The 15563-nt window shown below is 41.3% G+C and overlaps 1 protein-coding gene across 3 annotated transcripts; it reads left to right on the top strand.

The window, feature by feature from the left end:
• Window positions 1-960: 960 nt before the first annotated feature.
• Window positions 961-13049, top strand: plekha2 (pleckstrin homology domain containing A2). 3 transcript variants are annotated; one of them, XM_082555588.1, is made up of 12 exons: window positions 961-1338; window positions 3748-3908; window positions 4038-4094; window positions 4503-4551; window positions 4681-4778; window positions 5897-6028; window positions 6214-6303; window positions 6389-6457; window positions 6627-6697; window positions 8820-8883; window positions 10384-10461; window positions 10579-13049. In XM_082555588.1, the coding sequence occupies exons 2-12, from the start codon at window positions 3768-3770 to the stop codon at window positions 11020-11022; spliced, it is 1293 nt and encodes a 430-aa protein (XP_082411714.1). In that variant the 5' UTR covers window positions 961-1338; window positions 3748-3767; the 3' UTR covers window positions 11023-13049. The 3 variants fall into 3 exon arrangements, with proteins under 3 accessions (XP_082411714.1, XP_082411715.1, XP_082411716.1); XM_082555589.1 differs by lacking the exon at window positions 961-1338 and adding an exon at window positions 1395-1444; XM_082555590.1 differs by lacking the exon at window positions 961-1338 and adding an exon at window positions 2800-3561.
• Window positions 13050-15563: the final 2514 nt, after the last annotated feature.

Below are 15563 nucleotides of genomic sequence, written 5' to 3'. Positions count from 1 at the left end.
TTACACAACATTTAACACTGAAGTTGCTGTTTTGCAAGTTAGACAAATTTAAGATACTTACTAAAGTTTTATCTATGAGCTCTTCAACTTAAGTACCCATAGAAACTGCCAATAAGGTAATGTGTTAAAAAGGATCCTTTCTGTATAAGTTTAAAGCCTGAATTTCCATGAACACCTTTGACTGACAGCCTTAAATTCCTCCACACTTGCATATATTTGCTTTTGATGTGTCTTCTTTAACTTTGGATGTTTGTCTCTGATAGCACTGGGCTACACTAGTGCTTTGTCGCTGTGCTTCAACGGTCGTGCTTCGGGATATAAGGTTAGTAAATATAAGTCTGATAACCACAAATGCTTTTTCATGGAATATGTTTTGCATATTTTTGTTGCACGGGATCACATGCAGCTACAACACTCAACTCTTCCAATAGCACGCACTAATCGGCATAACCGACCGTTTTCTCTTTATCTAAATAATGCAGAACTTTCATGCAGGCGTGCGGCTGCTATTGATGACACTGGTCATGTGACACGAGAATTTATGGGGTTAAAGGTCTGCAGAGGAGATCTATCAACAAATACACTTACAACTACACGACGAAGTTGATTTTTTTTTTCCTTTTTAATGTGTGAAAGCGTTTGAAACAGCATTTTAAAGGGTTCCCGTGAGGCAGTTAATATCTTTAAATTTGAACAACAGCCTCGCTTTTGGTGGAGAACCTTTAACTTTAGGCTTGCTTCATATATATATATTTTAAAGCACCAACTGTTTTTGGCATAACATCTCGCACCTGTCAGCATCACCTACCAGCGGTAATGACACTGTGAGTCTTGTATTCCTGTTTATCCAGGTTTACACTCCCTTCCCTTTCAGCTGTTCTATGTGAACTACCGGGTTCATCTGAGTGTGTGCGTCTCGTGTTTGTCTTTTTTTTTTTTTTTTAAACTTAAAACTGAAGATAAAAGTAGAGTGTGTATGTGTGTGACAGAGAAAAAAGACCTGTTCAGATTAAAGCAACAGCAGACAGGAGGAGAAGGAGGAGGAGGAGAGCCCTGCTTGTGCTCATGGGACGCATAGATCACATCCGGGGCTGGTTTATTCTAATAACGAAACGTCCAACCCGGAAAAAAGGACAAGTCTTCTGAAATCGGATCACACAAACAAATTGAAGAGGGTGTCGGAGTTTCACGCACGCCGGTCTTGCGAATATCCACGGCTTATTTTAGGTTTTAAAAACTTTATTTAGCATGCTTCTGTTCACCAAACTCGCGTCTCTCTCCGCTGCTTCGTAGCCCTGCGGGGCGCTGGCTTTGGCGCACGCCGACTCTCCATAGCGGGTAAGTTAAGTCGACAAGGGGACTTTGTGACTGTGTGTGTGTGTGTGTGTGTGCGCGCGCGCGCGGGGTACAGTAGGTGTGGCTGGCCGTTGAGTCGTTGGATCTGGTGAGTCAGTGCAGGTCATCTGAGCTGAACAAATGTAATGTCTGTCAGGTGTTGCTGAGTAATTGCGCCTGATCACATTTTGACACTTTTCATTGCATGCTCATAATCACGTTGGACATGCACGCGCATGGCAGTCAAGCTTGGTATCCAGGGGCGTGCTGCACGCCGCAGCTCTTACTGTCAGTTAAACGATTTGCTCGATTAACTGCTCCACAAAATGCCAAACATCTTAAAATAGCGCTCCATACTAGACGAAAACCCCCCAATTGTGTTCCGGATTTCAAGATCCGGATTTCTGCTTTTGTATAATCCTTTAAGATCATTTTATTTATTTATTAAATTTTACATAAAAGTGATTGTAGGGAGTGTTGAAACTACTTGGGTGAAGATTGTTTGATGACACAACAAACTGTATTTTTATTTTATTAAGGAGCTATTCACCGTTTTCACACCTCAAAGTTAACTCAAATACCAGAGGAAGAACTACCGAGCCTGTCTTTAGCAGCTCTGGGGTGAACTTTGATAAATCTGAGAACAAAGTAAAGCATTTACCAGGCAGAACAAAAGATGCTGCACTGCTGTAATATGTCTGTAACAAGTTTCCCCCAACGATTAAGAAGAACATGACTAAATCTCTCAGACATGCCACACGTTGGTCTAAGAGATTTACTATCAGTTTCTGTCAAACTGTTGTTTGCACACAGATGAAGCAGATATGTAAAGGTGTTGTAGGTGGTTTTCATTTCATTACCTTGGATGTGGTATAAGTCAATTAATATCGCTGCTGTGATCTGTACATTGTTTTCCTGCACACAAACTGATGATTGCTCTGTTTATATTATCCTGCCACGTTTCAAAGCTAAGGTACTTGATAGAAATGTAAAGACAGTTGAAATGACATTTGTCAGTTTTACCAAAGATGCCACAGTTTCGCCGCTGCTTGTCTTTATAATGGCTAAGCCAGATGCTTTCTGATGCCGAAAATGGTTTATTGTGCACATGGGTGCATGTGTGGGGAGTGTGCTACTGTCAGAGCTGACCTCTGTGGCATCGTTTTCATTTTTCCATTACACCAAGGCTTTCTGTAGAGCGCCTCTGTATCTTTGACCTATTTAAATAGCAGCAGACTAACACATCAGAAGCACAACCCACAAATTTTTTCAAAGCAGTTTCAAAATGAAACATTTTCTTACCCACGAACTCAAAAATAGATTCACTGGAGATTCATCGGCACGGTGAAGACATAGTCTGTGTTTGTCTTCTGTTCCTCTGAGCGGGTTGTCTGAATATTTTCATGGAAATGTTGATAATTTCCATCTCCTGAAGGCTTCTGAGCCAGGACGAGCCCGTAAAAAAGTACTGGCAGGGCGCACGGCCATTCAGTCTTGATTATGTATTTTATATGACTGTCACGTTATAATTTTTGGTCTTTTATAAAAAGATCAGTCACAGATGTGGCCTAGTTTGCCATCATATTACCTTTGTGGCCTCATTACATTCAAGTTTTTCCATAGATTCAAATCTAGTAAGGATCTTCCAAATGGATCTATTAATTTATTTGATTATTTATTTTACTGGGTGCATCCAACTTTGGAGTTTGTCTTTGTGATTACTTCACATTTAGTTGACAGAGATGCAAAAGAGGCTCCGTCAACAGTGAAAGTTCCTTTGGCAACTTAAGGAGGACAAGAATATAAATGAAGCCATAAGCCTTGTGGTTCCCCATAAGAAAAATAAATACTATGAAATGTTTGCCAATTGATAAAATGTAATTAAAAGTCTATAGAGCTGAGGCTCTCTGGGCCAAATGAGCCTCGACTGTGTTGAGGAATCAGTCAGCAGCTTGGTGATTCACACGCATGGCATTGTTTCAATGAACACATCTCACCAGCTTTCTTCCCCTCCTCTCATCTTCTTTCTTCCCTCCCTCGCTCCCTGCCTTTCCTCCCTCTCCTCTCTCCTTGCTCTTCTCTCTTCTCTGGCCAATGGAAATGTGCGTGTGTGCAGATCATGAGTGCAGTCTGTAATTTTTGGCTGTGGTGGAGGGCCTCAGCTCAGCCTCGGGCTTCAGGGTTTGCTGCACAGCCTCAATCACGTCACATGAAAAACTGCTGAGTGTGAGCGGTCTATTTCTTCCTGCGTGTGTGCGCGCATGCATGCCTGTGTGCGCTTGAACACTAAATGAAAGATGATTTATCCTCCACATCTGCCTGTCTTTGCCTCCTGTTGCTCCTTTCACATGTTGTCTCTCTTTGTCCATCCCACTCGAATCTTTCTCTTCCTAACTGTCCGTCTGTCCCCAGTGATATGTGATATCGACAGCATGCCGTACGTGGACCGGTTGAACCGTGTGTGCGGCTTCCTGGACATCGAAGAGAAGGAGAACAGCTGCCGCTTCCAGAGACGATACTTCATCCTTGACACGCAGGGAAATGCACTGCTGTGGTATATGGACAACCCTCAGGTGCTCCACACGCGCATGCACGACCCACACTTTCACAAATAGCAAGAGGAAATGAAATTGACCAATAGTGGTCATATAACCTTGGACTCTGAGCCAACGACGAGTCTGTGTATTTGTGTTTGTATGCAGAACCTGCCCAGTGGAGCCAGCTCTGTTGGCAGCCTGAAATTAACCTACATCTCTAAGGTAAACCACTTTCATGACTGACTCCGCAGTGTGGTTGCATACAGTAAAGTCCAGCGCACCAACTTAGATATCTAAAATGCGAGCACACAAGAATTCACAGAATACACACAAATAGCATGCAAATTCGTGCAAGAGTTCATAGATACACAAAGAGGTCAGAGTTATCTCTAGTTAACGGTCACATGCAGCGCAGAGCTGAGGCAGACGCTGTGAAGTTTTCCAGATGTCAGCGCGCTCACTGAGGTAACCACAGATAATGACATCTGGCTCCTCTGCACTGCAGCACTGACGGCTTCTCCCTGGACACTCAGTCAGATCTATGTCAAAAATGTGAATCTTCTATTCCTCTGTTTTTTTTCACTCCTTTCAGTTTATATTCACATTTCTTTTCTCTTCTTCTATCCTCAGGTGAGTGAAGCTACAACGAAGCAAAAGCCCAAGACAGAGTTCTGCTTTGGTGAGTTTTTTAGGGAGGAACAGAGTGACACTGATGAAATGGTTCACAATCACATAATCTCCCATATGTGATAGTATTGTCCATTGCATTTAATGTGGATATTTACGGAACTGATTTCTTCTCCGGCAGTCATCAATGCACTTTCGCGACGGTACTTCCTGCAAGCCAATGATGTGACCGACATGAGAGACTGGGTGGCTGCTCTCAACAAGGCCAGCAAGATAACAGTAAGTGCCGTTACATGAGAAAATGCTTGATCTAGCAGTTATTGGTGGTGTTAGGGTGGGGGAGTGGGGGTTGTTTCCACCTGAGTGCAGGAAGCTGCAATTTTGCTGCGGTGGGACTGAAACCAGTTTGACCCAGGCGGCTGCAAATGCCAGCCCGTTGCCCACAGATACCCCTTCGCACACAGACACACACACACATACACACATTGCTGAATGAGGAAACTGTGAATGTGCAAGAAGACGAGTGATAACGCAAACGTCACTGCGGTGAAGGTGTCGAAACTTGTTCATATGTATTTGCATAATATTTGTGTGAGCTCAATGAAATGCCCGGGAGCCTCGTTGATCAGTGATATTCAGATGTCTCCTGATGGAAGGTAACAGAGAAGAGTGTCTCTCTGCCTCTCTCACCTGCTCACTGACACAGGAAGCGGCACTGTTCACTCTTTTTCACTTCCCCATCGAGGGCAGGGCTGCTCTGCCGCCTTTTTTTTTTTTTTCTTTTTTCTTTCATCTTTTCTTTTTCTTTTTCTGAGCGAGTGTAAAAAAGGAAATCATGATGTAATTGCAGGAATAAAAGTGGCACGGGGGGAGTAAAGTTATTAAAATGCATCTCTTAATATTTGTCTGTTTGAGCTAGATGTGTTGCAGTTTATTAGGAAATGATACATTTAGCTGAATGATTCAGCTGAATGACCAGTTTTGGGAAACTGTAGGCTAGATAACGGCTCTAAAAGCAGAAAATGCAGCACAGCATCACACAGCCGTACTATTGTTTTTACTTTATGACCAGCATGCACCTGCAAATCTGTTGTTTTTCTTCTTTTCCTGCTCCCTACTTGATATACACCCCACGCTAACATTTGTGTGTCTAGTGGGTTTTATTTGCTTGGATACACTTGGTTGCGCTTTTGTGCATCAGTGGACTTTGAGAAAGCTTGCATCTCTCATAGCAGATCACATTTGATGTGTTTTCAGTTATCTCTGCAGTAAAACAGTCACGGTGTTGTGGCGAGCGTATGACTAAGAAAGTATTCCCAGAGTGAGGAAGAGCGGCTGTGGAAATTAAACAATTAAGTCCTTTTATTTGCTCTCAGAGGTGTCCCGTCTCTTCACAGGTGCCTAAGTCTTGCCCTGCACCTGTGAGGCCTGATGTGACCACAGTGATCAGTGACGCTCAAGGAGGGAAGAGACAACAGGCCTACAAGGCTGAGATTATTGGCGGCGTGGTGGTGCACACTCCTATTCAGGTAAAATGAATAGGACACACACACTTTTTTTTTTTTTTTTTTTTTAAGCATTATAAGAATGAAAACTGTGGCAAAAGCACACAAAAATGCGGTGTGCTAAGCTAGTCTGAGTTATCGACAGTGGTGGTTTCCGTGACCATGATATCTAAAGTGATAATAAAGATGGTTTTCATGAAATGTTTCAGAACGACAATGAAGAGACGGAAGGGAGAGAGAGGAAGGGCAACAGGCCGGGTTTGCTGAGATGTGGTTACTGTGTTAAACAGGGAAATGTGGTGAGTCTCATAACAGGTTTAGACTGAGACTGAGTCTGAGTAAAAAACAGCATGTGTGGAAATGGTAATGTGGTATGTGTTTCAGAGGAAGAGCTGGAAGAGGCGGTTTTTCACCCTGGATGACAACGCAGTCAATTACTACAAGACTGAGTCGGTGAGAAAACAGGGTTTTCATGTTTTTGCCCATGTTTCTACATGCTTAAGAGTGACTATTATCTTTGTCGGAATATTTTTGTCCCAAATTTTTGAAAACTACAGTGTTATAGCAGCCAAAACATTAAAAAATAACCCACAATAATACAAAAACAAAAAATCTGTCTTAGGAGAAAGATTTTATCCGATCTATTCCACTGAGGGACATTCAGAAGGTGCATGAATGCCTCGTCAAGTCAGGGTGAGTAAAACATGAAAGTTGTCTGAGTCTGCCAGCATTTTTGCTTTCCCTCTGTCTGGTTATCACTATACTATGTAAACAATTGTGAATACTTGCATGTGAGCAGATGATACACTCTTAACCGGTTTTAAAGTGTTGCATTGCATGTATGGACAAGTTTATCCTTATCATTTTTAGATGAGTTTCACAGGTTTTAAAAGGGGCCCTTAAATATAAGTTATAAATGGTGTGAACAAAGGTAGTGAAAGTTTGAAATAATGAGGTCAACATGTGATCGTTATGAGCCAAACGTGTAGGCTTCAGTCTGATCTAAACCCAGATTATTTTTTTTCTACTCATAACTCTGTGAGCCTTCTCAGAGAAGCTCCTCTCACCTGCTGCCCAAACCTTCTGTTTGCGAGAAGCAGCTAATCAGAAGAGAGCTGGATCAAAGTATGCAAAAACAAATAGCTTTAGACAGATGATAAACTGAGGAACTGCACCATGGCTCAGTATTAGGAAATTAGGTTACACTTTATAATACGCCGCGTGACTAAAACTGTAATTTCTCTGTAATTAAATTGAACTTTTTTTATTTGAAATTACAATCTAATTATATTTCCCTACAAATGCTTAACGGTAGGTAGACTACCAAAAGGTGTTAACAAGTCAGGATTTTACAGGAAGCACTGAAATAATTGCACTGTGTAAGTAATTTTATGCGGTACAGTAATTTTAAGTATTGCATAACTGAAACGCACTCCATAATATGGCCCGTGCCCCAAAAAGTACAGCATACTTACAGTTTAAGATGGGGAAATATTGTATTTTTATCCATAAAATGACCAAGAAATTACAAAATATCTAAAATTACTTACAGTATCATTTCTGTCTTTTTCCCTGTAAAATACATCAAGTTATGCACTACTTAGATTTATTTACAATATAATATTTTTTTGTTTCCTCTAGAAACGTGTCTTGTTACCCCCTTTTTATTCTAGTGTACCGTATTTTTCGGACCATAAGGTGCATTAAGCGAAACAAGCATTGGCATTCATCTTCCAGCTTCACTGTTTATGTTATGCTTGCGATCACGTAGCACATCATTATATACCAGCTAGTCCAACTTCAGTAACCCTACAAACTTCACTGCTGTTTCGTTTTCTGTCTTCATTTATGTTGGAAGTTATAGCAGAGCTGTAAGTTTTAATTTTTCAGAAATTTCTCAGTCAGAACATCATGTTTCGGTGGAAACTAGCGAGCTAACTTCCTGCTAAGGCTCCTGACTACGGTAGCCGCAATGCTCCGACAATCCATCAAGCGGTGCGGCTTCGTTGCTTACCAAAGTCGTACTAAGACATTTTTTTGACAGATGTTTGAGTGCCGTGAACCACATAAAATCGGTTCGAGGTCAGTAAGCACAACCAGAATTCATACATAAGGCGCACTTTCGGTATACATGTCTTTAAGTATTTGTAGGTAGGTAAATATAATTAGATTACACTTTAAAATAAAATACATAGAAATTCCATTTAATTACAGGGGGATTACGTCCTTAGTCACTGGCCATATTATGAACTATTGCAGAAAATTAAGAATTATTTAGTATTGTAAATTCACAGCTACTGTAATCAAGAGTCCAAGAAAAACTGGAACTGCAAATGATCATCATAGGTCCCCTTTTAAATATCAGTGCAAGATAAAGTTTTATATAGTTTATAGTTTATATAGTTTTAGCTCATGATCCAGTATTGAAGTTGGCCACTGAATACAACTTGACAGCTGGAGAAGTTGTGGATGGTCTTAAAAAATACATGGAAAATATTTTTGTTCAGATCTTTAGTATGAGTTTTTGGCATTTTTATAAGTGGACATTACAAACAAACTTTATTTTCATGTCTACCGTCTTATTGTATGCGCTGTTACAGTGTTTTTTTCCCCTCTCTGTTGAAACCTCTCTTTCTCCCTTAATAATTAGTCACTTTAGGCTTGAAGTTGAGCTTCAGTTGCGAACCTATTAGATTCATTTGTATATACTTGCTGAACTTGAATGTATAAGTATTGTAAATGACACTGTAGAACACACTCTAGCTTTTGTCCCTTTCTTTAGCTGCTTTAAGTTTTAACTTTTTGCATCCATCAGGGAGCTCCTGCTTAGAGACAACCTCTTTGAGATCATCACCAGTAACCGAACGTTCTACATTCAGGTAAAACCTTGTTCTCCTTTTGTATACAGCACTCATTAAAAAAAGGCCTGCATTCATGAAATGAAGGGAATGTCCCTGTTGTATTTTTAGACATTTGAATAAGAACAGAGAAGCTCTGTATTCCCTGGTGACACCGTCCTGATCTGTCGACATGTTTTCTCTAAATGCTCTGCTGCTGAAGTGTGGCGCAGTCGCTTTTTTAAGGAACATGCGAAGTTTGTTTTTGTGAAAGGGGCACAGCCATCTGTTGTCATAACAACAATAATATCCGTTCCCCCTCCTCTCCCCCGGGAGAACAGCTGACGGAGGCGTTGGGGGCTGGATCAGATAGGAAGTGCGGGGATAGAGACAGACTGCAGGCAAGAGCGCTTTTGTTTGTTTGTGCAAGGGGAAAAAAAGGAAGTGTGAAAAACAAATAATAAAATGAAGTAAATAAAAACAGGATAACCACAACTTCTCATTCCGTGTGTGGACACTGTAATAAAAAGTGATCTAAGCTAAAATAAAGATGAATATTGGAGTCCTTACACACCTTTAATAGCTTGAGAGCGGATAGTGATCTCCTGTCGTGCATTCTTTCCAAACATAAACACATGACAATAAGTACAGTTACCACCGAGGATAATTTTCGAGTACTGTTCTAGCCTTTTTTCTGATAACATCAGGCAATTCCCATGTAGTGCCAAACCACAATAATAGTTCCCTTAAGGCGCTTTATATTATAAGATGAAGACACTACAATAATAGAAAACCCAAACAATCAGACGACCCCCTATAAGCACGCAGCTGACGACAGTGGGAAGGGAAAACTCGCTTTTAATAGGAAGACACCTCTGGCAGAATCAGGCTAAGGGGTGGCGATCTGCCAAGACCAGTTATGGTTGGGAAAGGGGGACAGGAGGAAAGACAGCCAGAGATTATTAATAACTAATGATTAAGTGCAAAGTGGTGTATAAACACATAGAGAGTGAAGAAGAAATGCTCAGTCCACACCAGCAGCCTAGACGTATTGTAGTGTAACTCAGGAAGGGTACGGGGTCATGTGAGCCAATCCTAAGTTTAAGCTTTATCAAAAAGGGAAAAGAGTGTCCAGGGTTGCCAGTTTGGATTTGTCTGTGGAGCTTGCTCCAAAGACGAGGGAAGCTGAAAGCTCCGTCTCCCATTCTATTTTTATGATTAATATTTGCGTTGCCGTCGAACACCAGCAATATCTTTGCTGATGCCTCACTACCTGCCGAAGCGAGTTCTGGTGCTCTGCCTTTGGCAGATGGGTAATTTGAGCCTGGTTCTGTTGGAGGCTTCTTCCTGTTAAAAATGAGTTTTTCCTTCCCGCCATTGCCAGGTGGTTGCTCATAGGGCATTGTTTGATTTTTGGGTCTTTACCTTACAGTATACAGCGCCGTGTGACGACTGCTGTTGTTGCGTTTTGGCCTTATTAAAGGGCAGGTAACAGGCACAAAAGCTACCATGAAACATAACATGGGCCCTTTCTCTCTACAGACAGACTCGCCAGAGGAAATGCATGGTTGGATCAGGGACATTCAGATGAAGATCCAGGATTTCAGGGGTCCCTCTAAGGTAACTCTATCTTCAGAAATGGATAATTCTTTACTTCTAGCTGTAAGTTATTGGGAGAAAAGTGTAAATCCTTGCTTACGATTGACAGCGGGGATGCTTTTGTCTCTTTAATTGCAGGGTTTTTCTTTTAAACGTGCTTCTTCGTGCTATCGGAGTTACAATCCTTCCTCTACATCTCGTGGTTCGCAGAGTGAAGCAGATAGGAGACCTCAGCTGGTGAAGTCCTGCTCTGTGGCGCCAGGATGGCAGCCCTGGACACCCGTTCCATCGTGTGAACCGTCTATCATGGATAACGAGGATGAGGACAGCGCCTTCAGCTCTGTGCCGCTCTCCTCTTCGTCCACCTCCTCATCTGCTTCCTCCTCCTCAAACTCCCTCTCTACCCAAAATCCTTGCCCCGTCACACATCCGGCACCTTCGGCCAGTGGACTGGGGATGCTCACAGCATCCGCAGATGCGGCGAGTGGGCGTCGAAGGCACCGCTCGCAGCCTCAGCCTCAAACCGGCTGCAGCTTTCCCTTCAGCCTGGATGACGACAGCATCCGCACCACAGATGTGTAATCCAGAGATGTTTGAGGAGACTCCTGCGTGGGCTGTGCTGACACCTGTTTTTAAATGAATGTGACTCCTATTGAAGGGCCACTGTGACCATCTGCCTCAATGCCAGGCCATGAGCTTGGTGCCCCCTACTGGTGAAGTAGCACTTATACAGATGAAGGATGCACCCGGCTGCAGGAAGGCTAAGAGGCATAGTGTTTGTTGTACACAGGACTGTGAACAGATAAAACGGAGTGTTTTCTTTTTCCTTTTTTTGTAAGTGTAACTTCCTCTGAAAACTTGAATGATTTTGTTGATTATTGCCGACAGTAAAATGATGGCACACGCTTTTCACTCTGTTTCTTTGCTCCTATCAGTGGGACCCCATTATCACCCCAGTTACAAGTGTTCACATTCACAATATATTTTTATGTCCAAGCTTGTTTTTGTGTTTAAATGTATCAGACGGTTGTGTTTCTGTTTTTTGTTTTTTTTGTTTTGTATTTTTTTTCCCCGGGCCAACAGTGTTTTCCTTTGCTCTTGAGGGGCATCATGTGTGGAAAAACTTCACATAATAATTAACAAGCATTTTATACCTGTTGTCTTTCATGTGTTTTGCCATGAAAACCCTCAGAGGCAAGTAAAGGGGGGAAAAAAATCTGGTGATCCATTTCTAAACCTGCTCTATGTTGTTTCTTCTCTTGTTTGTATGAATTAAGAATGGCTAACATTTTTTTTACATTTCATTCACTTTTTGCTAAATGTCATCTATTTGCTCTCTTTCTGAAAGGCTTTGCTCTTGCAATAGTCATTTTAGCCACATTAAGCCAACACTCCATTTTTAAAACAGACAAAGCCGGACATGTTTCCCTTTAGTTGGATTATTGTGTCTTAAAGGGAGCACACAAATTCACCCATGGCTTGACACGCCTTCCACAACAGCAACTCTAAGGTACTAGGAAGATTGTACAGTTGATGCGAAGAAGAGTAACACTAATGACTGTGTGCACGATAACATCTGTATCAACAGATACTTCAGCTTGTGTCCGCTGGCATGTTTTTTCGCAGCATGCTGGGAAAACCCAACCCACCTACGTACGTCAAAAGAAAAGCAAGATGGGACCTTTAGATAAGTTCTTAAGACATAATATATGTGCTTTGTTTTTAAGAGTGGATGAAGAAATTAACATAAATGCTTTTACCTTAGAACATGGCACAGTGGGACCTGTCACCCTCTCGTGGCCAATATAAGTATTACAGAAATGGCAAAGGGCAGGAAATTATTATTTTTTTCCTTGTTTTCAGTGAAAAACCCCCATAGAAAAGCATGTTTTTCTGACAAAAGGTTTTTCTTCCAGCTGTTTTCCAACATGAGAAGAAAGTGAGTTGGAAAAAATGGTTCTGACACTGGCAGCCTTTGCCTCTTTTTTTTTTTTTTTTTTTTTTTTAATGTGCCAGAGCATTTTAGGGGGAAAATTTAATTTAGAAAATTAACCTTGCCAAACCAGCCCTTGTTTTTCATAAACCCGGGATGGAGAACAAGTTAGTGTTTGCAAATGGATCTCTGCAATTTTTTGTTCTTGCTTGCCTCTCAGGGCTTTCGTATCCACCACTATTAATATTAATACTTGGCTTAAAGATCAATTTTCAGTAAGCTGTGACTCTTCCGTTTGGTTTGAACACAGTACCATACTAATGCTGCAGTGTTTTCATGGTACTAATTTAGCTCAGTTGTTGGTAAAGCAGTTTTCTTTTTGCAGAATTATGTGGGAAGATTTGCGACTGCCTTGGGTAATGTTATCTGCACTTTGTGTTTCTTATTTTTACTTTTTTTTTCTTGTTTTGTCACAGCTTTCACACCATGTACTACAGTTTCCTCTTAGATTATGCCTTTTGTTTTTTTACACCCTTGTTAGGTTCACCTTGAGATTTCATTGATGTGGTACCAGGTTTATTCCTGTTTCCGTTTTCTGACGCTATATGCACTCATCTGCCTGCAATTAAGCTTAATTTTCTTTCTTGTGAATAAAACAAGGCTTTTTATTTGTCTAGTTTAGGCTGTTTTTGATTTTTAAGGTTTACGACTTTCCCACCTCCTGTCATGTAATGCCTTGTATGCCCATACAGAGTTTAAACCTAAACACATTGTAACATTAAGGTTATCTTTTGATCGAAGTGATGCTGGTGAGTCTTAAAAACTTTTTATGTGTTTTCTCTGTAAAGGGCGAAAATCCCCAACTTCCAAACATTCAAAGGGTCAGTGCCAGCACACTTGCCCTTTAACACTGTCACCTTAAAACACATGCATGACATATAGACACAAACACGAGCGTGCATGCACACGCCAATTGAGTGGCCAGAGGCTGAGTTAAGTGAAGTGTTTCACACATCCAGTGCAAAGTCCATTAGATAAATTGCCCTAAAACTCTGTCCTGACCTCTGTCCACTTCCCTCTGTGCCTCCTAGGGCAGCTGTGCGACTGGTGAGGGTGAAATGTCTCCAACTGAACAGCTTAAATTGTGTCAGTATAGGTAAAAAGGCCCTCAGTGCTCGTGAAATGTCAGCTGTGTTGAAATGAGTTTTCAGTCTGTTAAAGACAAAGCTCCTGGAGGTAATGAGAGAAATCCAAGCAGAAACACAGGAAAAGTGGAGATGAAGCCAGTGACTAATTTTTTACGAGGTTTAGGAAAGAAAAAAAAGAAATGAAGTGGATAGGGGGTGACATTCTGGGGAACGTGTACCTGTGCATGACCTCCAGGTTTAAAAACTTCCTTAACTGTGGGGCTTGGCATGGATCTGAATCTTGAAAGCAACATAGAAAGCTCAGAAGTAATCTGAGGAGTTTCTTGCCTCTCTGAGTTTGTTCATAGTTTGAGAAACAAAGAGATAAACGTCTGGAAATACAGCGTCACGGTAGAAGCCTTCGAGGTTGAACTTCTTTTTCCTGTCTGCACAAACATAACTTAAAGGTCACAAAGCACTTCGGTCTGATGCCTGTGAGTGACGGGCAGCTATGAGGGCAGGCAAACACACTGCTCCCCTAAATGTTAATGTTCCCACATGAATGACTCTGCAGCACACTGCACTCTCTCTTTCTCTCTGCCTCCTGCTCACATTGGTTACACTCTGGTTATTTTAAATGTTACAAAATAAAATTATTTCTCTCAGCAGAAATGATTTTAAGATTAAAGCTTGTTGTTGCTTGTACACCGATTTGAGGATTTATTTGTTTCTTATGACATCTTATGATAATCATCTCTTATGCTACCAGTTATTAGTTCCCCGTTTGCAGAAGATTACCACTAGAGGGAGCTGTGATACACCGCACTTCATTCAACATACTATGAGGCTGTCAAAACACTCAATGAGCAGCATGCTTGTAGTTCAGTGAGATTACATTGACTTGCTGTAAACTCCCTAAAAAGTCTGACAAGAAGCTGTAAAGCCTTTCAGCATTAAAGCACTGAAATAGTATTTTAAATCTGAACAGTTGCAGCATTTTCTCATTGATTTTCACACTAATCCCCTCCAAGATATAAGCACAATAATAAAACCAAGGAGGGCAAATAATAACAAAGACTTGTTTAGAAAAGAAGTGTATTATCAGTAATCACAGACTGGCTGTATTATATAAAAATAAACACATTAAAACTAGACAGACTCGGTCAAGTTTTGTTCTAGCGAAAAAATCTTTTGCATATAAATTTGATTCTCCAGAGGTTTAAGGGTTACTTTGTGTTTTGTAAAGCTTATAGGCCCTGAATACAATCCAGTGCAAAAATGTAGACACTGTGGCATGAATATCCAAGTGGGACTTGAAGTTTATGTGTCAAGCTCTATTTCATACCCTTAAAATCTCAGAGAAGCTGAGCATCAAGACCTTTGATGGTGAGTTACCCGCATAGAGTTTTGCCCACAGGTCAATAAACTGAGAGTGTTCATTCATTCATGGGTAACAGTGTTGTAAAGCTCTGGAAGAGTGTGTCTGTGACACTACTTCTAATTGCAAGACTTTCTCGGGTTCCTGTAGTTCAGATTAATAATAGCTAATAATTCAGATTAAACTAGTTAATGTGTGTGTGTGTGGAGTCCTTTAGATAATGGTTTAGGTAAACCATTTTGGTTTAGTGTGATGTCATATTGCTCTGTTATTAGTCCGTTAATTCTCTGATATTACAGATGAGCAAAGCATTAAATTAGTGCCCAGCAGAAAGCAGAGGCTTTCCAACATGTGTAATATGAAGTCATATTAATGTGGAACAGGTTTTCCTTCATCTGGACTCAGAGGCCCCCTCTGGACCACTGCCAAACCTCCACCCTCCGCTGTTCCCACATCAGACCACCTTACAAACTGGAGGCAGGGGGGGTTTGGAATGTATTTTGCCCTGTGTGATGTGATTGTTTGCAGAGAAATGGGTTGACCTTGCCCCCCAATGCCACACACACATACACACACTCGTTCTAGCCGAGCTGGAGGTGTGTGAGACAGACCTGCTGAGTGCAGGAGGTCTGGGACCCCTTCACCACTTCCTCCAGACAGAGAACAGAGGATCCAGTCAGCTGAA

The sequence above is a fragment of the Aulonocara stuartgranti genome, assembly GCF_965226115.1.
Source record: "Aulonocara stuartgranti genome assembly, chromosome: 12".
In the NCBI taxonomy this organism is placed as follows: domain Eukaryota; kingdom Metazoa; phylum Chordata; class Actinopteri; order Cichliformes; family Cichlidae; genus Aulonocara; species Aulonocara stuartgranti.
This window is presented reverse-complemented; position numbering and strand designations above follow the sequence as displayed.

Excerpts from the sequence above, each read along its gene's own strand:
- plekha2 (XM_082555588.1), top strand. The coding sequence starts at position 3,768 with ATGCCGTACGTGGACCGGTTGAACCGTGTGTGCGGCTTCCTGGACATC. Across the intron at positions 6,304-6,388 it reads GTGTTAAACAGGGAAATGTG|AGGAAGAGCTGGAAGAGGCG; the intron begins GTGAGTCTCATA and ends TATGTGTTTCAG. Across the intron at positions 6,698-8,819 it reads GAATGCCTCGTCAAGTCAGG|GGAGCTCCTGCTTAGAGACA; the intron begins GTGAGTAAAACA and ends TGCATCCATCAG.